General features: G+C 36.1%; 2 protein-coding genes across 8 annotated transcripts; one reads left to right on the forward strand and one right to left on the reverse strand.

Moving 5' to 3' along the window:
- Window positions 1–2,639: 2,639 nt before the first annotated feature.
- Window positions 2,640–9,497, forward strand: LOC113780338 (the record flags this gene model as incomplete). The annotated part of the gene is made up of 6 exons (XM_027326144.1): window positions 2,640–2,684; window positions 5,759–5,834; window positions 8,069–8,184; window positions 8,366–8,455; window positions 8,543–8,674; window positions 8,960–9,497. Coding segments are annotated over 6 exons (582 nt in total), but the record flags the coding sequence as incomplete, so codon positions are not given.
- Window positions 9,498–10,311: 814 nt separating this feature from the next.
- On the reverse strand, window positions 10,312–18,053 carry LOC113779631 (disease resistance protein RPM1-like). Of its 7 annotated transcripts, XM_027325290.1 has the most exons (7): window positions 17,863–18,053; window positions 17,724–17,766; window positions 17,443–17,514; window positions 15,151–15,899; window positions 13,873–14,342; window positions 10,907–13,396; window positions 10,312–10,861 (listed from the first exon to the last, which is right to left on the reverse strand). In XM_027325290.1, exons 6-7 carry the CDS (start codon window positions 13,338–13,340, stop codon window positions 10,452–10,454), a joined length of 2,844 nt encoding a protein of 947 aa, XP_027181091.1. In that variant the 5' UTR covers window positions 13,341–13,396; window positions 13,873–14,342; window positions 15,151–15,899; window positions 17,443–17,514; window positions 17,724–17,766; window positions 17,863–18,053; the 3' UTR covers window positions 10,312–10,451. The 7 variants fall into 7 exon arrangements, with proteins under 7 accessions (XP_027181091.1, XP_027181086.1, XP_027181085.1 ...); XM_027325285.1 differs by having other exon boundaries at window positions 10,312–13,396; window positions 13,873–13,938; window positions 15,151–15,210; window positions 17,863–18,052; XM_027325284.1 differs by having other exon boundaries at window positions 10,312–13,396; window positions 15,151–15,210; window positions 17,863–18,052.
- Between the last annotated feature and the right edge of the window lie 910 nt (window positions 18,054–18,963).

The following is an 18,963-nucleotide window of genomic DNA, read 5'->3' on the forward strand; positions in this document are numbered from 1 at the left end:
TTATAGGTGTTTGCATAGGGATCATACCGTCTCTGAGGTGGTCCTGGAAATCCAACTGCATTAGCCTGCTCAGTCGAATCATCTTGGAGTGTGGGGCACATATCTGTTGGATGACTCGAACCATAGCAGATTCCACATGTTTTCAATTGCTGCATTTGTCCTATAGCTAACTTTTCAACCAAAGAAGTTAGACAATCTAATCTTTGCTCTATTGTAGAATTACTTACCTCATTGACTCTACGAGTCGTGTTATCCTGCCTGTCTCCAAATTGTTGAGCATTTGCAGCCATACTCGATATCAAATTTCTTGCCTCCGTGGGTGTTTTATTCACTAAGGAGCCCCCACTGGCAGCATCAATAATTCTTCTGTCAGTTTGGGACAGACCCTCATAAAAATACTGGATGAGGAGTTGGTCAGGAATTTGATGATGAGGACAACTAGCACATAGTTGCTTGAATCTTTCCCAATATTCATGTAGAGTCTCTCCATTGAATTGTCGAATTCCACAGATGTCTTTCCTAATGCTTGCAGCTCGGGATGCAGGAAAGAATTTTTCTAGAAAATGCTTCTTCATGTCTGTCCATGTGGATATTGACCCAGAGGGCAGATAATAGAGCCAATCCTTAGCTTTATCGGCTAAGGAAAATGGAAAGGCTCTTAATTTAATTTGCTCCTCTGTGACTCCCTGAGGTTTCATTGTCGAGCAAACCACATGGAATTCTTTGAGATGCTTGTGGGGATCTTCACCTGGTAAGCCATGAAAAGAAGGAAGTAAATGGATTAGTCCAGATTTTAACTCAAATGCAACCTCTAATGTAGGATAAGTAATGCATAGAGGCTGTTGATTTAAATCTGGTGCAGCCAATTCTCTCAATGTCCGTTCATTAGCCATGGTGCTATCTATCTCTTCCGTCTCACTAAATGAATCCACAAAATCTACTACTGAATTATGTCCAGTAGATGAGGAGGATGCCTCTGCTCGTTCTCTTGTTGCTTTTCTCAATGCACGAGCAGTTTTCTCTATCTCAGGATTATATTGCAGTTCACCTGTACGAGAAGATCTAGGCATAAACCAGTAACAATAAAAATAAAAATAAAAAATAAACAAAGAAAATATAATTCAAAGAAAATAAATTTATTTTGACACCAAGTCCCCGGCAACGGCGCCAAAATTTGTTGGGTGTCAAACCAGCAAAAATAAAATTCCTACTCTTAAGTCACGAATTAAGTCCACTATGGTACTGGAGCAGGGACTTAGGCTGTGCAATGGGTTACTAGCTTCACCCTGGTGCCAGAGTTTGCTTGATCCGATATACCAAAGTGTATTAATTACGTGAAAGACAAAATTCGAATATAGCAGCGAGCAGGGTCGAATCCACAGGGACTTGGGAATTTATTTTGAATGAATGTAACATTAAATAAAAATGGGGGAAGTTGATATGGAACTGTCTAATTTAATTGCTCAAATTAAAAATATAAAGTAAATTGACGGAAGGAAAATCTCTAGTCAAAGGTATAATCTCCACTTATGGTTCGAATCACTGATCACAGATGCAGAGATAAAATCTTTCATTTACAAATAAACTGGTTATGGTTGTCAACAAGCTCTGACAACCTGCCTAACCTTACTGATTCGATAACCACAACAAGCTCTGTAGTTATTGCCCTAGCCAATTAAGCAGTCCTAAACACGCTCTTAGGATTTAACCTATTGACAGCATTAATCATTAGACTGGCCACCAATTATAACCAACAAACACACACGCTCGGTTTATTTAGGCTATATCATATATTTCCGCAACAACGACTCAAAAGTTTCTACTACAATTGAATCATATCACTTGCCACATGCACTAAAATTACCCAACAATTACGGATTGAGCACTCTTAGATGGCTGTTAATTACTCACACAATTAAACAGTGATCAAGTATTTAATTGCAAGAAATAATCATATGCATAAGTGAACAGGAAATATATAAACACTTGCAAATTAAAGAACGTAGGGAAATCAATTCGATCTCACAGTTTTGTCGAACCAAAGCTTCGATTTAACCTCTGACTAGATGAAGAAATTAGCCACTCCTCATAGTTGAATTGCAGCCAAAAGTACTGGATTGCAAAGGCATTGCGTTTTTACTAGAAAGCAAGGAATAAAAGATGTTTTTCCCGTTGGGGAATATTGTCGAACACCTGGCGTGTGTCAGAGGCCAGTCCAGAGAAAGGAAACTAGAACTAAACTAAAAAGCTAAACTAGAGGTCCCCCCTTGCTTCTGTACGTCCTCTCCTTAAAAAGCCAAAAGTAAGATGACTAAAAGCTATCTCCGGTGGTCCCCACACATGTGGACAAAGTCTCCAAAATTACTCCTTCTTCCAAGTCTCTCTACGTTGCTTTCTTTTAAGAGCCCAAATGACTTATAGCTTTGTGGTCCCCACCAATCCAAGGCCTAAGGATTGAAACCCTTAGAAGTCTCCATATTCTCCATAAAGTCCCTCCTTTTTGGTAGTTTTCTGCTTCATTCCTGAAATTAAGTCCCGATACCAAATATGAGTAAATATCAGCAATTAACACAATATTTGTCAGGGATAGAAGGGAAAATTAATAATTAAAATACCAACAATTAACACCCTATCAATCATACAACAACAGGCCAGCGTCGGAGGCAGTACCATACTTTGAGCAGGTAATTCTGTTCCAATACTGATTTAAGGGGCTTAGCTGTCATCCTGACCATCCAAAAATTAAAAAAAAAGGTGGTTTTAACCTTTTTTGCTGTTGAAGTTGAGCAATTAATCTTTATTAAATTTGATGTTTGCTATTTTTTATTTATTTCAATGCTAGAGGTCTTTCTTTATTTAAGTATTTACAGTACTTACCCTTATTCCTTCACACAAAAAAAAGAAGAAAGAAAATTGCCCTTTTTGCCCCCTTCATCTCTAACTGCCATAACTTGGGCTATTCATGCAATCCTCCTGCAGAAGGAAAAATTTGCAGTTTATGCTTTAGTTTCTTTCATTTTCCGAGTTCTGGCTTTTACTGGCTTCCAAGGAACATGGATGGGGATTTCCTTTTCTTATACAGTTGTGGCCATGAACTCTTGGAGGCCACCCTTCAAGAGCCCAAAAACCTTTGGGGATTACAATTCTTCCTGGCTGGCTCATGATGACTAAAGAGCTGTTATGTAATATGTGAAGCTGGGAATGGACTTCTATGGGTAGATTGAGTAGTTCAAGACAATGTTTAGTGAGTCAGGATGCATCTGTGTTATGCCACTTACTGAAATAGTCTGTATGAGTTCATGCATAGGATGGCAGCAACTCGTGAGTGTAGAAGTTGGTGTTGCACCTGCACCCTAGTTGAATCCTGCAAATTGATTTGTTTCAGTGGTATCTGACAAATTTGCTTAGATTTGGGTATTCTTTTATATATATATCATTTTTACTATGGATAATAAGATTAGTTTGTAAAATCATCCTTTTCGATTTGTATATAGGGCATTTTGTTTCCGTCTTAGTTCCGACCATGTGACATAAGAGCTGCTGCATACTATGCCAAGCAGGTAATGGTGCTCTAGGGTAGATCAAATAATCGTAGCCACGGCTTAGCTAGTGTGACACAGGACATGAAAGACATCAATATATTGAAGGAAAAAAAACTTCAGTTTCACAATCTTTTAGCTCTGGAATTGATTTAAGATTCAGATTGTGGTTCATTCGCCAATTTTCAGTGTGCAACTGTTGAGCTTGTTGTTGCAACTTTTGTTGGTAAGCAATTGGCTGCCTGATAATGATGCTGTACTTGAAACTAGTAGTGGAAATCTAAGGGTAAAGCATGATTGGAAGTCCAATGGGCAGGCATGGGTGGACTTTTAAAGAACACCCATGGTTAGGAGTTCAATGGTCATCCTACATAGCTACTATTGTAGTGGACAACAATTGCCACAGACTCTACTCTTGAATGGCTGCTTTTTTTTACAAGAGAAAGCTTTTAGGTTGCTGTGTTAGACTCTTTGAATAGCTTGCATTAGTTTTTGTAAATGAGAGTGAGTTTGAATCAAGAAAGTTTCAGAACGAAACCCCTCTTAGTCTCTTACCTGTGAAGTCTTAGTAGTCATCTTTCCTTCCTTCCTTTCTTTTGCCCTTTACCTCTCCTTATCTCTATTTAACCTCTACTTCTTAAATCTAATTTCAGCTCAAATTTCACCAGGCAAACAGCCTATTCTTTCACTGCCTCTCTGAATCTTCACACCAATATATAGGGTAAATTTAAAAGAATCGTGGTTTCTATTGCGGATCTATGATAGCGATGCAACTGACTGATGTAGTTTGTCTGAGTTCATGAACAGGGAACTCTACGATTTGTGAGTGTAGATGCTGGTGAAGCGTTGCACTCTAAGCCCTCCCCCACCAGTGATGTAAAAGTCATGTCCTGTAGATATTTGACATTTATCCAGCTGCTGCCATTTCTGAGAGCATACTTGGTGGATGAAGGGCTCTTTAGCTACTAAGATTGCTTTCATTATCATGCCATGGCATGAGTTTATTACCTTTTTCAAGTGCAATTCTACTAATCCTTCAATAATCCTATGGATAATAACATCTTAGTTGTCAAAAGATGTATACATGACCCATTGTGTCGGATCACATTCCTATCATCCTCAAAATCTCCTTAATTGTCATGCTATGCCCTTTACATTGGAATATGTATAAGATGTAAAATGTTAAAACAAACATGAAAAAGCTAATGCATAAAGGAATGTAAATGTGCCATCACATCAATGTCGTACTATGACTGTCAATTAACAAAGAAAATTTTTTATAATATTTCAGATAGGATATGCTCATATAATGGATGGATTGTAAATAACTTATATTGCTTCAGCTATGCCATGAAGTTGATGTAAAGTGAAGATTTTTTTTTGGAAAGGAAATAATTGGTGACATTACAGGGAGCAAGAAAATGGGTAAACATATGAGTGAAACAGGACAAATGGTAACTGAAGGTAGCAACTCAGAAAATCAAGGGAAAAAAATGTGAAGTAGAAAGTGTAATATGCAGTTTAAAAATTAAAAGAGTATCCATAGTAGATTGCATATATTTGTGGAAATGGTATGTCTGTACATATTACTGACTTTGCACTTCATTTCTAGATCTTTCTGGTTTGAGTATTAGCATCTATGCTTCTGCTTGCTGATGGCTTCTACAGCAACTAATGCACTTTTGTTCATTTGTGATTGTTGTAATTTTGTCCTTATACTGAACTGTTCACCAATTAGTAGTCATCCAAAGGGTGAAGTCATATCAGTCTTCCATTCATTCAAGAATACAAATTAGTTCAGTATAAAAGGGAATCGACGTAAACAACATTATAGTTAACATATCCATGATCTTGGTGATGGTTTAACTGGAGCCAATCAACATTGAGGATTATATGGAAATTTGGATCTAAACATTTATCTAGTTTGTTTAATTTATATTTTGATATTGCATAAATATTATACCTTGAGATTTGGTGGATCAATTTTGTCATATGTTTTTGAACCTTAATTTCATTTTAAATCTTATATACCAAGGCGGAGTTGATTGTAAATATGCTTATATGATGAGTTGTTACTATACTTGTTCAATTGGTAGGGCTCCAGTTTTCTTAGCCCTTGCTTTAGAATCCGTGTCAAATTTTGTCTACTGCCTCTCAAAGAACTACTATTGCTTTTGTAACATTCCTCATTTTTGAAGTTGTATTATGCTATGATGCAGTTAGGACCTCTTGTCAGTCAAATATTTCCAATTATGGAAGCGTCTCCAGTATATTCATTCACTCGAAATGCCTCAGGTTGATCACAGTGAAAGGTTTCTTAATTTTCTTGATACTTCTTTAAAATTAAACATCATTATTTATGTTGCTTTAGCTACTCATACATCAATGCTGCGTTAGTCTAATAGAAATCTTTTGAATCCCAGGATTAATTGTATGCTCTTTACAAAAGCGGGCTACTGAGAAATTGCCAAATCAATCCCTCTGTTGTTAATATAATCACCATTGACATTAGCTTTGATGAGAAACAGCGTGGCTTTGTTTGGACTCTTGAAGGTCATTTTTGCTCTCACCTTCCCATGATCTAACTTGTAGTTTGGGTTAGGTGGAGGAATTTGTGTTGTAGACTGATGAGTATTGGTGGAGTGCAAGAAGGGATGGGGTGGTAGGGAATGTTCCTGTTCTGTTTTATTTATCTATTGTAAATTGCAGTGATAGTGTAGAACTATTTTCTTTGAGTTAGTCTAACTTTTTAGGGTTAAGTTCTGTATAAGGGTGTTAAACAACAGAGTGGAAAACTGGTTACCTATGAGGTGGTTTATATAGAAGAACTCTATTGACGGTCATAGATAGCTCAAGAATGAGGGGTAGGTCTTAGGCTTTTCAGAAACTAGCAAGGCATGCTGTAGAAATTGTATCCTACAATTTGTGTCGACACAAATACTTGTGGAGCTACTAATGTGTGGATATCATGAATTTGTAGCCAAATCAAAGCTTCTAGTTGTAGGTACCAACTTTATTATCCACAGATTGACGATCTGCACTCAACATGGTTGCGTAGTTTTCTATCTGCACTTAATTGAGTAGTTCGTCTGACTGTTGTGACATTCTTGCCAATGTTTATTTACCTTTTTCATTTTCTCTTCTATTCGGAAAACGAACCTTCTGTTAATGTAATGGAGGATGAGTACATCTACCGTATTGGACAAAATTTGAATAGGTACCACCACTTTGATTTAATCTTATACTAATTCCCTGTCCTGTGCAACTCTTTGGATTCCTGAAGACCAATTATTTGGAACTATAGTTTGCTGAAGTGTCTCTACCCTTGATTTCCTTATAGATATGCTAAAAGAGAATCTTCGTGCAAATGTTATTTTCTGAGGCCTTGAAACATACGCAAGATTACCCAGGCATACAAGTGCTCTTTGGTCCTGATTCCATTTTAATGCTTTGAAAGAGGCCTCAACAATATCTGCATTAAACAGAAAATGGGACATTATTTATTTTATTTTGGGGGGGGGGGAGGGGAGTAAGTGAGAGATCCTAGGTTCAAGCCCTCCCACTTACACTAAAAAAAAGAGACGTTATTTGACATGTTGCAGAGAGTGTACTTCATTGCAACTTTCAAATGTTAATACGTGCATTTTCATTGTAGATAGCAAGTGTAGCAGTAACAACAAAATATAATTTTTTCGGTTTGTACAAAACTTAATAATTAGAAATTAGAAAAAGAAAATGAATTATTAACTATAATTGAATTTGTACTCTTGCATTTGATTTCTTTTTCTTAATTTTGCAAATGTTTACTAACAGTTAATTCCTTGTGTGGCCTAAACATTATTTTCCTGAACCCACCCTCTCTTTCTGATTGTTGTGGTGTCTGCACATGCGAGGCTGTAATCTACGAGTCCTCCTAAGTCCTTCCTTCACATAACCCACATAATGTTGTTTCTCAAGTAGTGTATTCATTTAATCCTTGATCAAGCTAATGGTGCATAAAGCTTTTATAACAATGCGATGCCGAATGATGCTTGAAAACTGGGCTTTATCAAGAAGAGAAACTTAATGCATGAAGTGTTTTGATGTCAGGCTTTAGATCATCTAAAACATCGGTCTTCTATTTTGTGTCGAGGGAGTAGAATATTATTTTTAGGGTCTTAGGGAATACAGAGATATTTACTTGCAAACAATGTTAGGTTATATTTCGTGTACTTTATTATTCATGAAGAAGCAATAGAGCACAAGAGTGACAATTACCAAGTTTTGAAATTATTATTTTTGAAACATTTATTAAATCCTCCCCAAGTTTCACAATTACCAAATATAAGGTATCTCTGTAAACCAAGGCAAGCCTTCAAGTAGTAATGAAAATATCCTGGTACTGGTTTTAAAATCAAATTGGGATTTTTTTCATAGGTATGATACAATGCTTCATTTGATTGAAGACATATGGCTGATTTGGTTGAATAATTGCTTGTGTCATCTTTCTGATTCTAATGCCTTCTCCTGTCATTGATACTAATATACAGCAGATGCATGGAAGGTACTACTTGATACTTTTGGAACCATGATTCCAGATTACGATCCAGAAGTGGCAGTGTCAGTCAACAAGTTTGTTGATCAGTTGCCGGCTGTTTTTAATCAGGCGACACCCCACTTACATGATGATGTCTATCCGACCTGGAAAACAAATCCTGCCACCTTTGTGGCTGAACATGTCTATATCTCCATCATTTTTCTGTCAAATGGTGAAATGGCTTTGTCGCTCTTTCTTTCTTCTGGTCATTCTCTAATACTCAAACTGCCTCAAATGGATGTTACTTCAGCTTGCTGAAGGAATTTCGGAGTTCAGGCCAACACCCTCTGAGAATCTTGACTGTTTCCAGAAGTCATACAATGTTCAGCATACATTACTGGTTTGAGCATGTTATTCAAGTACCAGAATTGATTGAATTGCTCCAACTTCAATGTTCACTTTTAAGTCTATCTGATTCTTTTTTCAGGTCAAGTTCAATGTTGATGCAATTGATCAGACTGATCTCCTTGAAGAGACACTGAAGCCTCGAGTGGAATCTATTGGTGGAAAACTACAGAAAATAATATTGAATGGAACTCATATTACACCTTGCATACAGGTATGCTGCAGTAACTTTGTGCTCCTTTTGTATCATAATCTTTAGTCCTTTGCTTTCTGGGAATTTATGCTGACATGTTGTGCTGCGCCTTGTATCTTGTGCCAATTGTGTATGTATTACTTAGCATGATCTTTAAGTTACTTTTGATAAAAAAATTGGAAAGTGGCACGGTAATCAGAACAATCAAGATTCAGAAAATGACATGGTCAACGATTGTTCTCTTAACTAAAATTTCTTCTTTTTATTCTCCATTTATGCTGAAATTTCGTTTTGTTGGACGATCAGGAACCTAGATGGCAAGTGGGAGATATATACTCGCCTGTAGATGCTGTTGCTCAAGGCCTCAAGACAATTTCTTTGAATGACACTAGAGTCCTCACAAGAACAATTACAGACTGGCTGGTTTAGTCAACTTGAAGGATAGAGACACATGAATCAGATCCATGATGCGGCAATATCTGAATCGTGTGAATCCTTCCTGGTATTGGGTTGACCTTCTTCCCTTTGAGTTGTTTGCATAGAATTTTTCTCGGAAAGTGTTGCATGGAAAAGCATCCTACGTTTGCATAGAACTTTCTAGGAATTTGCAGGGAAAACCATCCTATGATGCATAGGATGCAAGGAATTTGGTTAGATATGATATAAATACATAATTTTGATAGTTGTAGGCATCGTTACAAGTTACATGACTTGTAAAATATAAATCTCATACACTCTCTCTAGAGTTCTGCACACACTCACACAGATGCTTCTTCAAATGGCACGTCAACATTTAGCTTACTTTTGGTAATTGATACCAACAATCATTTGCTTTCTATTTGGTACACACTGAGATTTAAGTGGTAGCCTTGTGCAATCTGAGATGCTTTGTCATGTCTTGTGTAATCTTTTCCTTTAGGTGTATGTCTTTTGCAGCGTGGAAAAAGACTATTTTATGGCTTTTCATCAAAAGCTGCATGAAAGTTTAAACAGGCCTTCAGTAATTGAAGTAATTTGAGCTCTATTAGATCATAGATTTCTTGTCCATCAGTTGCACCAACGATCACTGGCACGAATTGCATCTATTGAATGAATTGATTTAGGGCTAAGCAAAGAATAGCCGCACAAGGTTTGAGCCTTTATGTTTCTAGAGTACTCTCAATTCTTTCCTGAAACTTCAATATTATTAATCCGAGGCCATAATTACTAGACCTGAGCTTTCCTATTTCTCTGTGTTGTTCAAGGACTCTTCCACTTCCAACACGTTAGTTTGTTATATAACGCCATGGTATTTGTCGAGAAGTATTTGTGTTTTAAGGACACTAAAAGTCTCATTTGGATTGTTATTTTCTAGAATTTTTATATAAAAATGCGTTGTAATGATTTAATGCATGTGTGATAAAAAGGTGATTCAAAAATATATTCACAAAAAACTTAATTTTTTTTTTTTGGAGAAAAATTGCTTTCCAAACAAAGCACTATTATTTGCTTTTTTTTTTATACTTCCGCATTCATCAACAAATACGTCTGTGTGATGTGGGCTTCATGTTTTAATTTTGAAATTGTGTGCAAGATGCTAAGGCACTTCTAACCTGCACCCTCTAAATTATTTGCTAAACAATTAAAGAAAAAAAATAAACAAGCAAAAACAAAAAATATAGAGTGCAATACCATATATAAACAAGATTATGCAATACAATATTTATACAATAAGATAAAAGATAAAGCAAATTATAAACTCAGAAGTTACAAACAAACGTGCAAAAAAAAAAAAAGAAAAGAAATAGGAAGGAAATATTTACATCTTCTTCCCCCACAGCCGGTGCAGTCTCCATCCCTCCTCATCTGTCCACAATACAATGACAACTTCAGAAATGTGTGCAATTTTTCTATAATCTTCAGTCTCTTCATTTAGATTCTCTAGCTTCTCCATCAGTTGAGAACTCAACTCAGACAAATACAGCTTTCGAAGATTCCTTGAGTGCTGAATTCCCAAAGGTAACTCCTCTAGCAATGGAAGTCTATCCAGAAACAGTACGTGGAGATTGGGTAATGCACCCTCCTCCACTTTCAGCCATTTTAACTTCTCTAATTTCTCTAGGCACAAATCCTTTAACTTCGGGAATCCTCCAGCCTTGAAACACAACCCCTCTCCTTGGTAAGATCCAAAAAATTGAATAGTTGCCAAATTTGGCAAATGGCGGAGGGGTTCAAGCGGATCCTCTTCAACCCTTAAACGGCTCCACCTCAAATCTATTCTTACCAAGCTTTGAAGATGAGCTATCCATTGTGGCATCTTTTCTAAGCGGCCACGCAATATTAGCATACGAAGAGATTGGAGAAATGAAGAAGGCATCGAAGATGAAAGAGAATGTTGTTGTTGATGATAATGATCCAGATCCATTACCTCATAACCAGCACCATCATTTCTAATTGAAGCAATGTTTAGTTGCCGAAGACTAGTGAGGGTGGCAAGGGAGGAGCAGAGCACCTTTCCATCTTCTCTTCTCAGATTTGAAATCCCTAATCGTTTTAACTGAGTCAATGCTCCTATCTCTTTAACTATTACGGATCCGCTACTCGCATCTATGGTTGTTAATGATTGTAGTGCAAGAAGCCCTCCCAATTTTGATGGAGCTTTAAACCCATGATATCCATAACTTTCATCAGAAACATCAACTTTTTTTAATACCATAAGATGCTCAAGCTTTTGTAGCTTCAGGATTTCCACGGGTAATTCCTTGACTTGAGTTTCACGCAAACCCAAATACTCCAAATTTCGAAGCTTTCCTATGAAATTCGGGACTGCTTTAACCCCTGTCCTACATAGGTTCAGATGCCTGAGATGATACAAGTTGAAAACCTCATTTGGGATTTTCTCCAATGTCTCTTCATCACTCAAATCCAAAACCTTTAACAATCTGCTACTCTTCAAAACTTCAGATAACAAGGTTCTGGATATTAGTGGATTCATGGATTCAATCGTAATAAAGGATCGAAGGTGGTTAAAGCTATAACATTGGCTTTCTTGGTGCTGCTCGGTGTTGTTGTTGCTGCTACTATGGACTACCAAACGACGTACCTTCTCAGATAGCCACTTTGTGCATTGTCCAGTAGTAATTGCGATCATATTTTGTTCCCTTGCCTTGGAAAGAACAACTTCTCGCACTAGATCATGGATTCGACAAGCGTAGGGGATTCCTTCATAAAAAATTTGGGTCACTTGAATTAGGCTCCTATTGACCAGTTCTCTGAGGTAATCGAAGCCTATATCTCTCGTTGTCATTCCTTCTCTCTTACCTACAAATCTTTCAGCTGACCATAATTGAACAAGTCTATGACAACCTATTTCATAATCCTCTGGGTAAATGCTTAAATACAACAAACAGGTCTTAAGATGGCAAGGTAGATCATTGTAACTGAGAGACAGTATCTTTCTGACCCTGTCCAGCATACCAGAGCCTTCTAATTCACCCACAAGGCTGCGTCGAACCATCTCCCATTCCTCTGCAATATTCAAGTCTTTCAAAGCCAAAAGCCCACTGATTGCAAGAACCGCAAGGGGCAATCCCTCACATTTCCCCAATATACCTTTTGCAACGTCTGTTAGATGGGCAGGACAACCATTTCCTTTGAAGATCTTGCTGCAAAATAGGGTCCATGAATCCTCGAAAGACAGGGGCGCCATTTTGAAGACATAATCTTGAGATTTGTTGCAAGATGCAGAGGCTACATCGGCTTTTCGTGTTGTTAGCATGACGCGATTGCCATAGCCATTTTCGGGCAGTGCAAATCTAATCGCATTCCAGAATTCCACATCCCATACATCATCAAACACAATTGCATACCTTCCAGCTTGTTGAAGAAAATCTTTAACACATAGTTTCAGCTGAAATGCAGTCATTGCCTCAATCGATTCCGGAACTGGTTTCTTCAAATCATTGTGTAACTGCCGAGTCAAGTCTTTCAGGAGCTCCTGGAAGTTGCATGGTTGAGAGACAGTTACAAAGGCACGAACTGGGAAATGCCTTCTAATATCTAAATCTTCGTGGACTTTTTTGACTAAGGTAGTTTTTCCGAGTCCTCCCATGCCAACCACAGAAACGACTTTGAGCTGGGAATCATCCCCTTCGAGTAGTTGAGAAATTAGCTTTTGTTTGGGGTGGTCAATGCCAACTAGTTCAGCTTCTTCCACGAGAAGTGCATCATCCCTGCTATAGCGCCATGTTGTGTTGTTAACAGCAGCAAGAGACTCCGCCGCTTGGGTAGTACCGCCGAATTCTGATTGGTATCTCTGATGCCCTTCAGATATATTCTTTACTCTGGCCTTGATGCTCTGTATTTGCTCAGCAACCTTACGACGAGCTCGCAAAGTCTTCACGGAGTTGAAAATTTTCCTAACAGAGCCATAGAACCCTGTTGCATGATGGTGAGCAAAGCGAGCTACGAATTCATCAAGAACATCTTCAGTGTCATAAGCTGCTTCTCGTACTTGCTTGATCCATTCTTGCATCCTGGGATCTGCATCTTCTTCCTTTGTTTCTGCCACTCCCAGGAAAGATCTCATGTGCCCCAACTCATCGCTGATGAGTTGAACCTCTTGGCGAAGCCCTCCCAATAATCTGCCCTCTTCAAGCAGAAAAATTGAGAGCTGATCTAACACAAAAGAGAGAACTGTTTCTGCCATTTTCAGCCCTTTTCTTTAACTTGGGAATATCAGGAAAGGAAGAGAGGCTGCTTGACCTTGTACAGAGAAGGAAGAAATTAGAGTTGGTCATCGGTTCGTAATATGATGAACTTTAATAATGTGTGATTCAGTACTATTGGTCAACAAATCAAAACCGCATTCAGATCTGTTAATATAAAAGTGTGGGGCTGAACTTACAAGTCTTTGATTCTGCAAAGACTTCCAGACAATATTCACATGTGAATCTGTCCTTTACTGATTTACTTATGCAATGATGTCTAATTTGTGGGACAGTTGTGTTACGTATCATTGTGATGACTCTAAAAGAATATTTATTTTTTACAATTACTTATTTATCTTAAATATATTACACTACAAAACATGCTACAGTGAATAATACACAAGTTTTTCTAAGTAATATTCTATCCATGCAATCCCAACTAAAAAAATAAAAGGAATTCTTTTATTGGCTTTTGCTGTTATTGCCTTTTTATATCAAAACAGTTACTTTAGTTAAATATTTAAAACTCACCGGTGAAACTTGTTGCTAGTCATAACTTGGATGTCAATTACTCGAGCTACTTGAATCCTACAACAACTAAAACCATCATATTCTTTAATTCTTTTGTAAGGGTTTGTCATCTTGATCCTGTTACTACAGAAGAATTGTCAAAATCGTGTGAAAAAGTTAAGGATGAAATGCTAGAAAATGTATATCGTAATCACTAATCAGAAGAAAGAAATCAGTGGGAAAATGAAGCCATAATCGTCCAAAAAGGAAGAAAAAAACTAAAGCAATAGGATGGAAATTTAAAGAAAAAGGCCAAACAGCGATTTGATTATGAAAGACGAAGCTGCCTTACCGACAAAAGAAGCTGCCTAAAATGCAAAAATGAGGAAATTATCATGAAGACTTTTTTAGTCAGCGGAGTCTTCACTCTTCAGGGATATTTAATTGACTGTGGGTTCTTCGAACGGATAAAGGAGCAGCCATTGCACCATCTTGCAAGAGGAAGATTGTTTATATTTATATGCCTTGTGTTTATTTGTGTGTGTCTCTGTGTGTGTGTCAATGTGCATTTTATTTTAAATTACTGTAATTTTGGGTTAATATTTGCCATGAGGATTTGGAATGATAAATCACGCCAACTAAAGAAAGTCAAAAGTCATTTTTTCACTTTGTTTTTTTAGGGGCACACATTAATAATTTAATATTGTTGGCCATTATTTTCTAAATATATAATAGAGTCTAAGCAGTTTTTAGTCTTACCAATATTTATAAGTTGATTAGCTCCACAAATTTTTGGGTGCATTTGTGATTTCAAGGACATTAATAAAATTCTAATCCATATCTTTATTTCTTAAAAGCAACCAAAAACTAGAAAAAAATACCATGAGAAAAAAAAGACAAACTGGAAGGGGATAGTTGACAAGTGTCGGGCCTATGTAATAATAAAAATCTATTATAATAAAAGTACATATTTTGTATATAGTGGTAAGTAGGGTCGAATTCACAGAGATTGGAAAAATTTTGTTTCTTTTAGAATCTAGAGTACGGGAGTTGTTTAAAAAAAGAGAATAATTAAACAGCTCAAATAAAGAAAAATACTAAATTGATTATAAAGCAATAGAGCAGTACTTCAAATAGGATAATCATAAAGCACAAATAAGTGATTATACCCTTTTTTTGGTTTATCCTGTTAAAGGGATATACTCTTTTTTTTCTGTCAATAGCAGCTCGTATAAATGATTATGCTCTTTTTTTTTTCTTTCTGAAAAGTGCGGAAGATAGAGGCAAAAATCACCATACCCTTTTCTGAAGTAATGATCTTGTCACTTGACAAATCGGGTTTGTGGCAGTATTTTTCACCTGCAATGGTATGTTCTTTAAAAAGCAACATTTAATTTGGCATGTGATTAAAGTTAGTAGGAAAAACAGGAAAAATCACATGGTCACCTACTAAAGTATTTTTAATACTAGCCCAAAAGATTTATTAAGAATGTGAGCATTAGTTGTGTTTAACTTTTTTTAAGATATTTCTCTTTTCCATTCTTCTTCAGTTTCCAAGAAGTTTGCCAACAAATAGCATCAAATTCACTTAATTTTCCTAAAGTCCTATTTAGTCTGCCACACTATTTTTCATTAACGAAGTTACAAAAGTTCCCCACTAATTGCAATGTGCTGCTGTGTTTTATAAGTTCCCAGCTTTTTAACCACTAACTAGACGGAATGGTTCAATTAAATAGCTTTAAAATTTTAGTGGGTCAATCCATACGAAAAAGAGGGTATAGCAAAATTCTGAAGTATTCTAACATTATCCTAAACTTTAGGAATTTTGATTTTATAAGACATTTGTGTGCTTCTTTAAAATCTCGAGTGTTATGCTTCCAAAAAAAAAAAAAAGATCTCAAGTGTTTTTAGTTTTAGATACATTTGGACCTTGGAATTATTTTATAGGGTCTCGTGCTCTCTCTCTCTTTTGTACTCTTTTACTTGTAGTGATACTGTGTTGCTTCTTCACCCATGATCCACGATAGTGGTTCCTCGGAAGAAAGAAACTGTAGGGAAATGAAGTGTTAATTGTCAAGAAGGAAAGAACACCCTAAAGCAAAATGATGGAAATTAAAAAGAAGAAGCCAGAAAACGACTTGATTTTGAAAGACGAAGGTGCCCTGTCTGCAAATGAACCTAAAATGCAAATTCGTGGAAACTATTAGAAAGACTTTGCTGTCCGTGGGGTCTCTTGCAAAAGTAAATAAATGATGGACGAAAAAGTGTAGTATATGCCTTTTTGTGTGTGTGTGTGTGTGTGTGTGTGTTTTAACTACTGTAATTTGTGTAATTTTTTGTTAATGTGCCACGATGATTTACAATTTTAAATCAGGCCAACTAAAGAATTGAAAGTCATAACTCATAAGTTACTTGCGATTTGATTTTTACTTTTTTTACTAACCAGTGCCATCCTCTTTTAGTTGTGATAGACATTCAGGCAGATTTTTCAAATTTTAAATGTTACAAGGTAAGACAGTAACATTATGAATCCTGTCCTAATAATTTGTGGTTGAAAAGCGTGCAGAGAAGGGAGAAAGTATAAAACAAAAAAGGTGACATAGTAAAAATTTGACTTTACATTATTGTGTATTTGATTTTCAAATTTACAAGGGTAATTTTACAATTATGATCCTTTTATAAAATAGCAATTTTACTTGGCTTCGAGTCCCCATCAGTTTTGGCTCAACTAGTATGCGGTGCAAAATTTTTTATCGACAGAGCAAAACCATGACTTCCTAGCAAGGTCCTACTTCACTTTGGTTCTAGGTTCCTACTTCATTTTAGTGGATCAATCGATACGAAAAAGATAGTACAGTGAAATTTTGAGGTATTCTAACATTTTCATTGTATCATTATCCTAAACTTTAGGATAATTAGTGTCCCTATTTCAGTTCTCAAGGACTGTTAATTTTTCTTTTTTGGTTTCTCATTTCAAGTTTCTGATCTAAGAAAATGTCATGAATTATGACTCTATCAAATTTTCATGATTAATTGCAGAAAGAAAACTCTCGAAAGACAAAAAGCACCGTCACTAAGATAAGGTATGAGAATGACACAAAATGTCTTACATACACAAATTACTCTTTAAAAACTACAAGTTTAACAATGTTATGCATAAAAACTTATCCATGAATATTATTAGAAAGCAGGTCAACCTAGAATTTCCTACTCCAATCATTCCCTTCCAAAAGATAGATTATTCATCTATATGCCCATAACGGAGAAAAAGGAAAAGCTTTGATACTAAAACTTGCTTAGCATTAAAAAAATAAATAAAAAAAACCACGCAATATAAGAAAATTACCACCCAACACGGGTAATGTGCAAAGCACGTGCATCCAAACTAGTATGATATGCTACCAAGAATAACAGGAAGCTAATTCCCGGCCCTGGAAGTTACTCGGCAACATATAAAAAGTACATAGTAGCAGAAGAATAAATGTCAAAAACACATGGAAGCCAGATATATATATATATATATATATATATTTCAACCAAAAATGTGTATTATAATAATAATAATAAAAAGAAAAGAAATTCAGCACTTACTTTGGAGAGAATGAACACTCCGGCAAAAGCTGATCTGTTGGATTTGCAGAAATTGCCTTTATAAAGGCGAGGCTACATCGAAAAAAAAATAGAAAAATAAAATTCCTTTAAGTTTGAGGGAAAAAAACAAAATTAAGCACTTACTTGAGAGTAAAATAAAAGAAAGAAAGAAACCACTGGGAGTAGCAGATCTGTTGAATTTGGGAAAATTGCTAGTATATCGTGAAGCTACTTAATTACTCAAAAGTAAAGTTTAAGAAAAAAAGAAATTCAGCACTCACTTTGGAGAGAATGAATACTCCGGCAACAGTTGATCCGTTGAATCTACAGAAATTCCCTTATATGGTGAGGCTATGTTTATAAAAAAGAAAAAAAAAAAGCCTGGAACTTCAAGAAAAGTAAACAAATCTCAGCACTTACTCTGGCAATAGCTGATCTGATGAATATGGGAAAAGTACCTGTTTATCGTGAACCTACCCTGTCAAATCCAAGTTTGATGAAAAAGAGAACACGGGCGAGGAAGATGATAATTTGAATCAAAATTAAAACAATGCAGTATGTGCAAGGCTTTTAGCTAGGAAGATGGAGTATCATATAGAGGAGAAAGCAGGAGCAGTACCGTAATTGATAAGAAAGTGGGGTGAAATTGGCCGTGACTTTCCTGGTTGGATAGTAGAACAATCACTCAACGTGCTGGACCTATAGAGGCATGCTCAAATTATTGCATGACCTAACTTCTGAATATGGGGGACCTAAATTAAGATTTCATCTTACCGGTTGGAACTTGCAAGTTAAACTTTAAATGTACCAATTGAAAAAGAAAGGTTTGATAATTACCATGCTTCTTTTGTTTTTGCTTGTACTGTAGCTTTTTTTCACAAGATTATTTTAAGTTGAAAATACAGACACTAAAATAAAATTATGAGAAACCCGCAAGATGAAATGAAGTTAAAGATGGAGATGTTAAAATAACTTCCAGGACATGTTAAATTAACCCATACTCAAAAATCATACAAGTAATATAGAATTCGGGGCATTTTCTTGCTATCTTGAAATGGTTGAGAAGATTGAAATTTTGGCACTAGATTACAATTGTTTATGACCCAATAATTGTCAAGATGAGTCAGCACAAGTAGTAAAATCTAATCCTTTTGGATTGCTATTTTAAGAGTTTCTGCCAAAAAAAAAGGTATATTATAACAATTTGATGTATGTGAGGTAAAAAATAATTAAAAAATGTATTCGTGAAAAACATAAAAATTTTTCTGCGAAATATCACAATCGGGGTCAAAGTTTTTGAATGCCATCTTCAATATCATTTTTATAGTAGGCTATTTGTAGTTACAACCATATGATCCCATTGAAAATTGTTGAAGATGTGAAATACCTTATTTGGGAGTGAAATAACTTCCATTGTGTTTTTGTTCAATCATTCTATGATTCCCTCTAAGAGCCGCATTTACACCTATTTATCGGTAGAAATTTCTCGAATATGATGCAGGAACATTTTTAATTTTTTTC

The sequence above is a fragment of the Coffea eugenioides genome, chromosome 8 (genome assembly GCF_003713205.1).
Source record: "Coffea eugenioides isolate CCC68of chromosome 8, Ceug_1.0, whole genome shotgun sequence".
Lineage (NCBI taxonomy): Eukaryota > Viridiplantae > Streptophyta > Magnoliopsida > Gentianales > Rubiaceae > Coffea > Coffea eugenioides.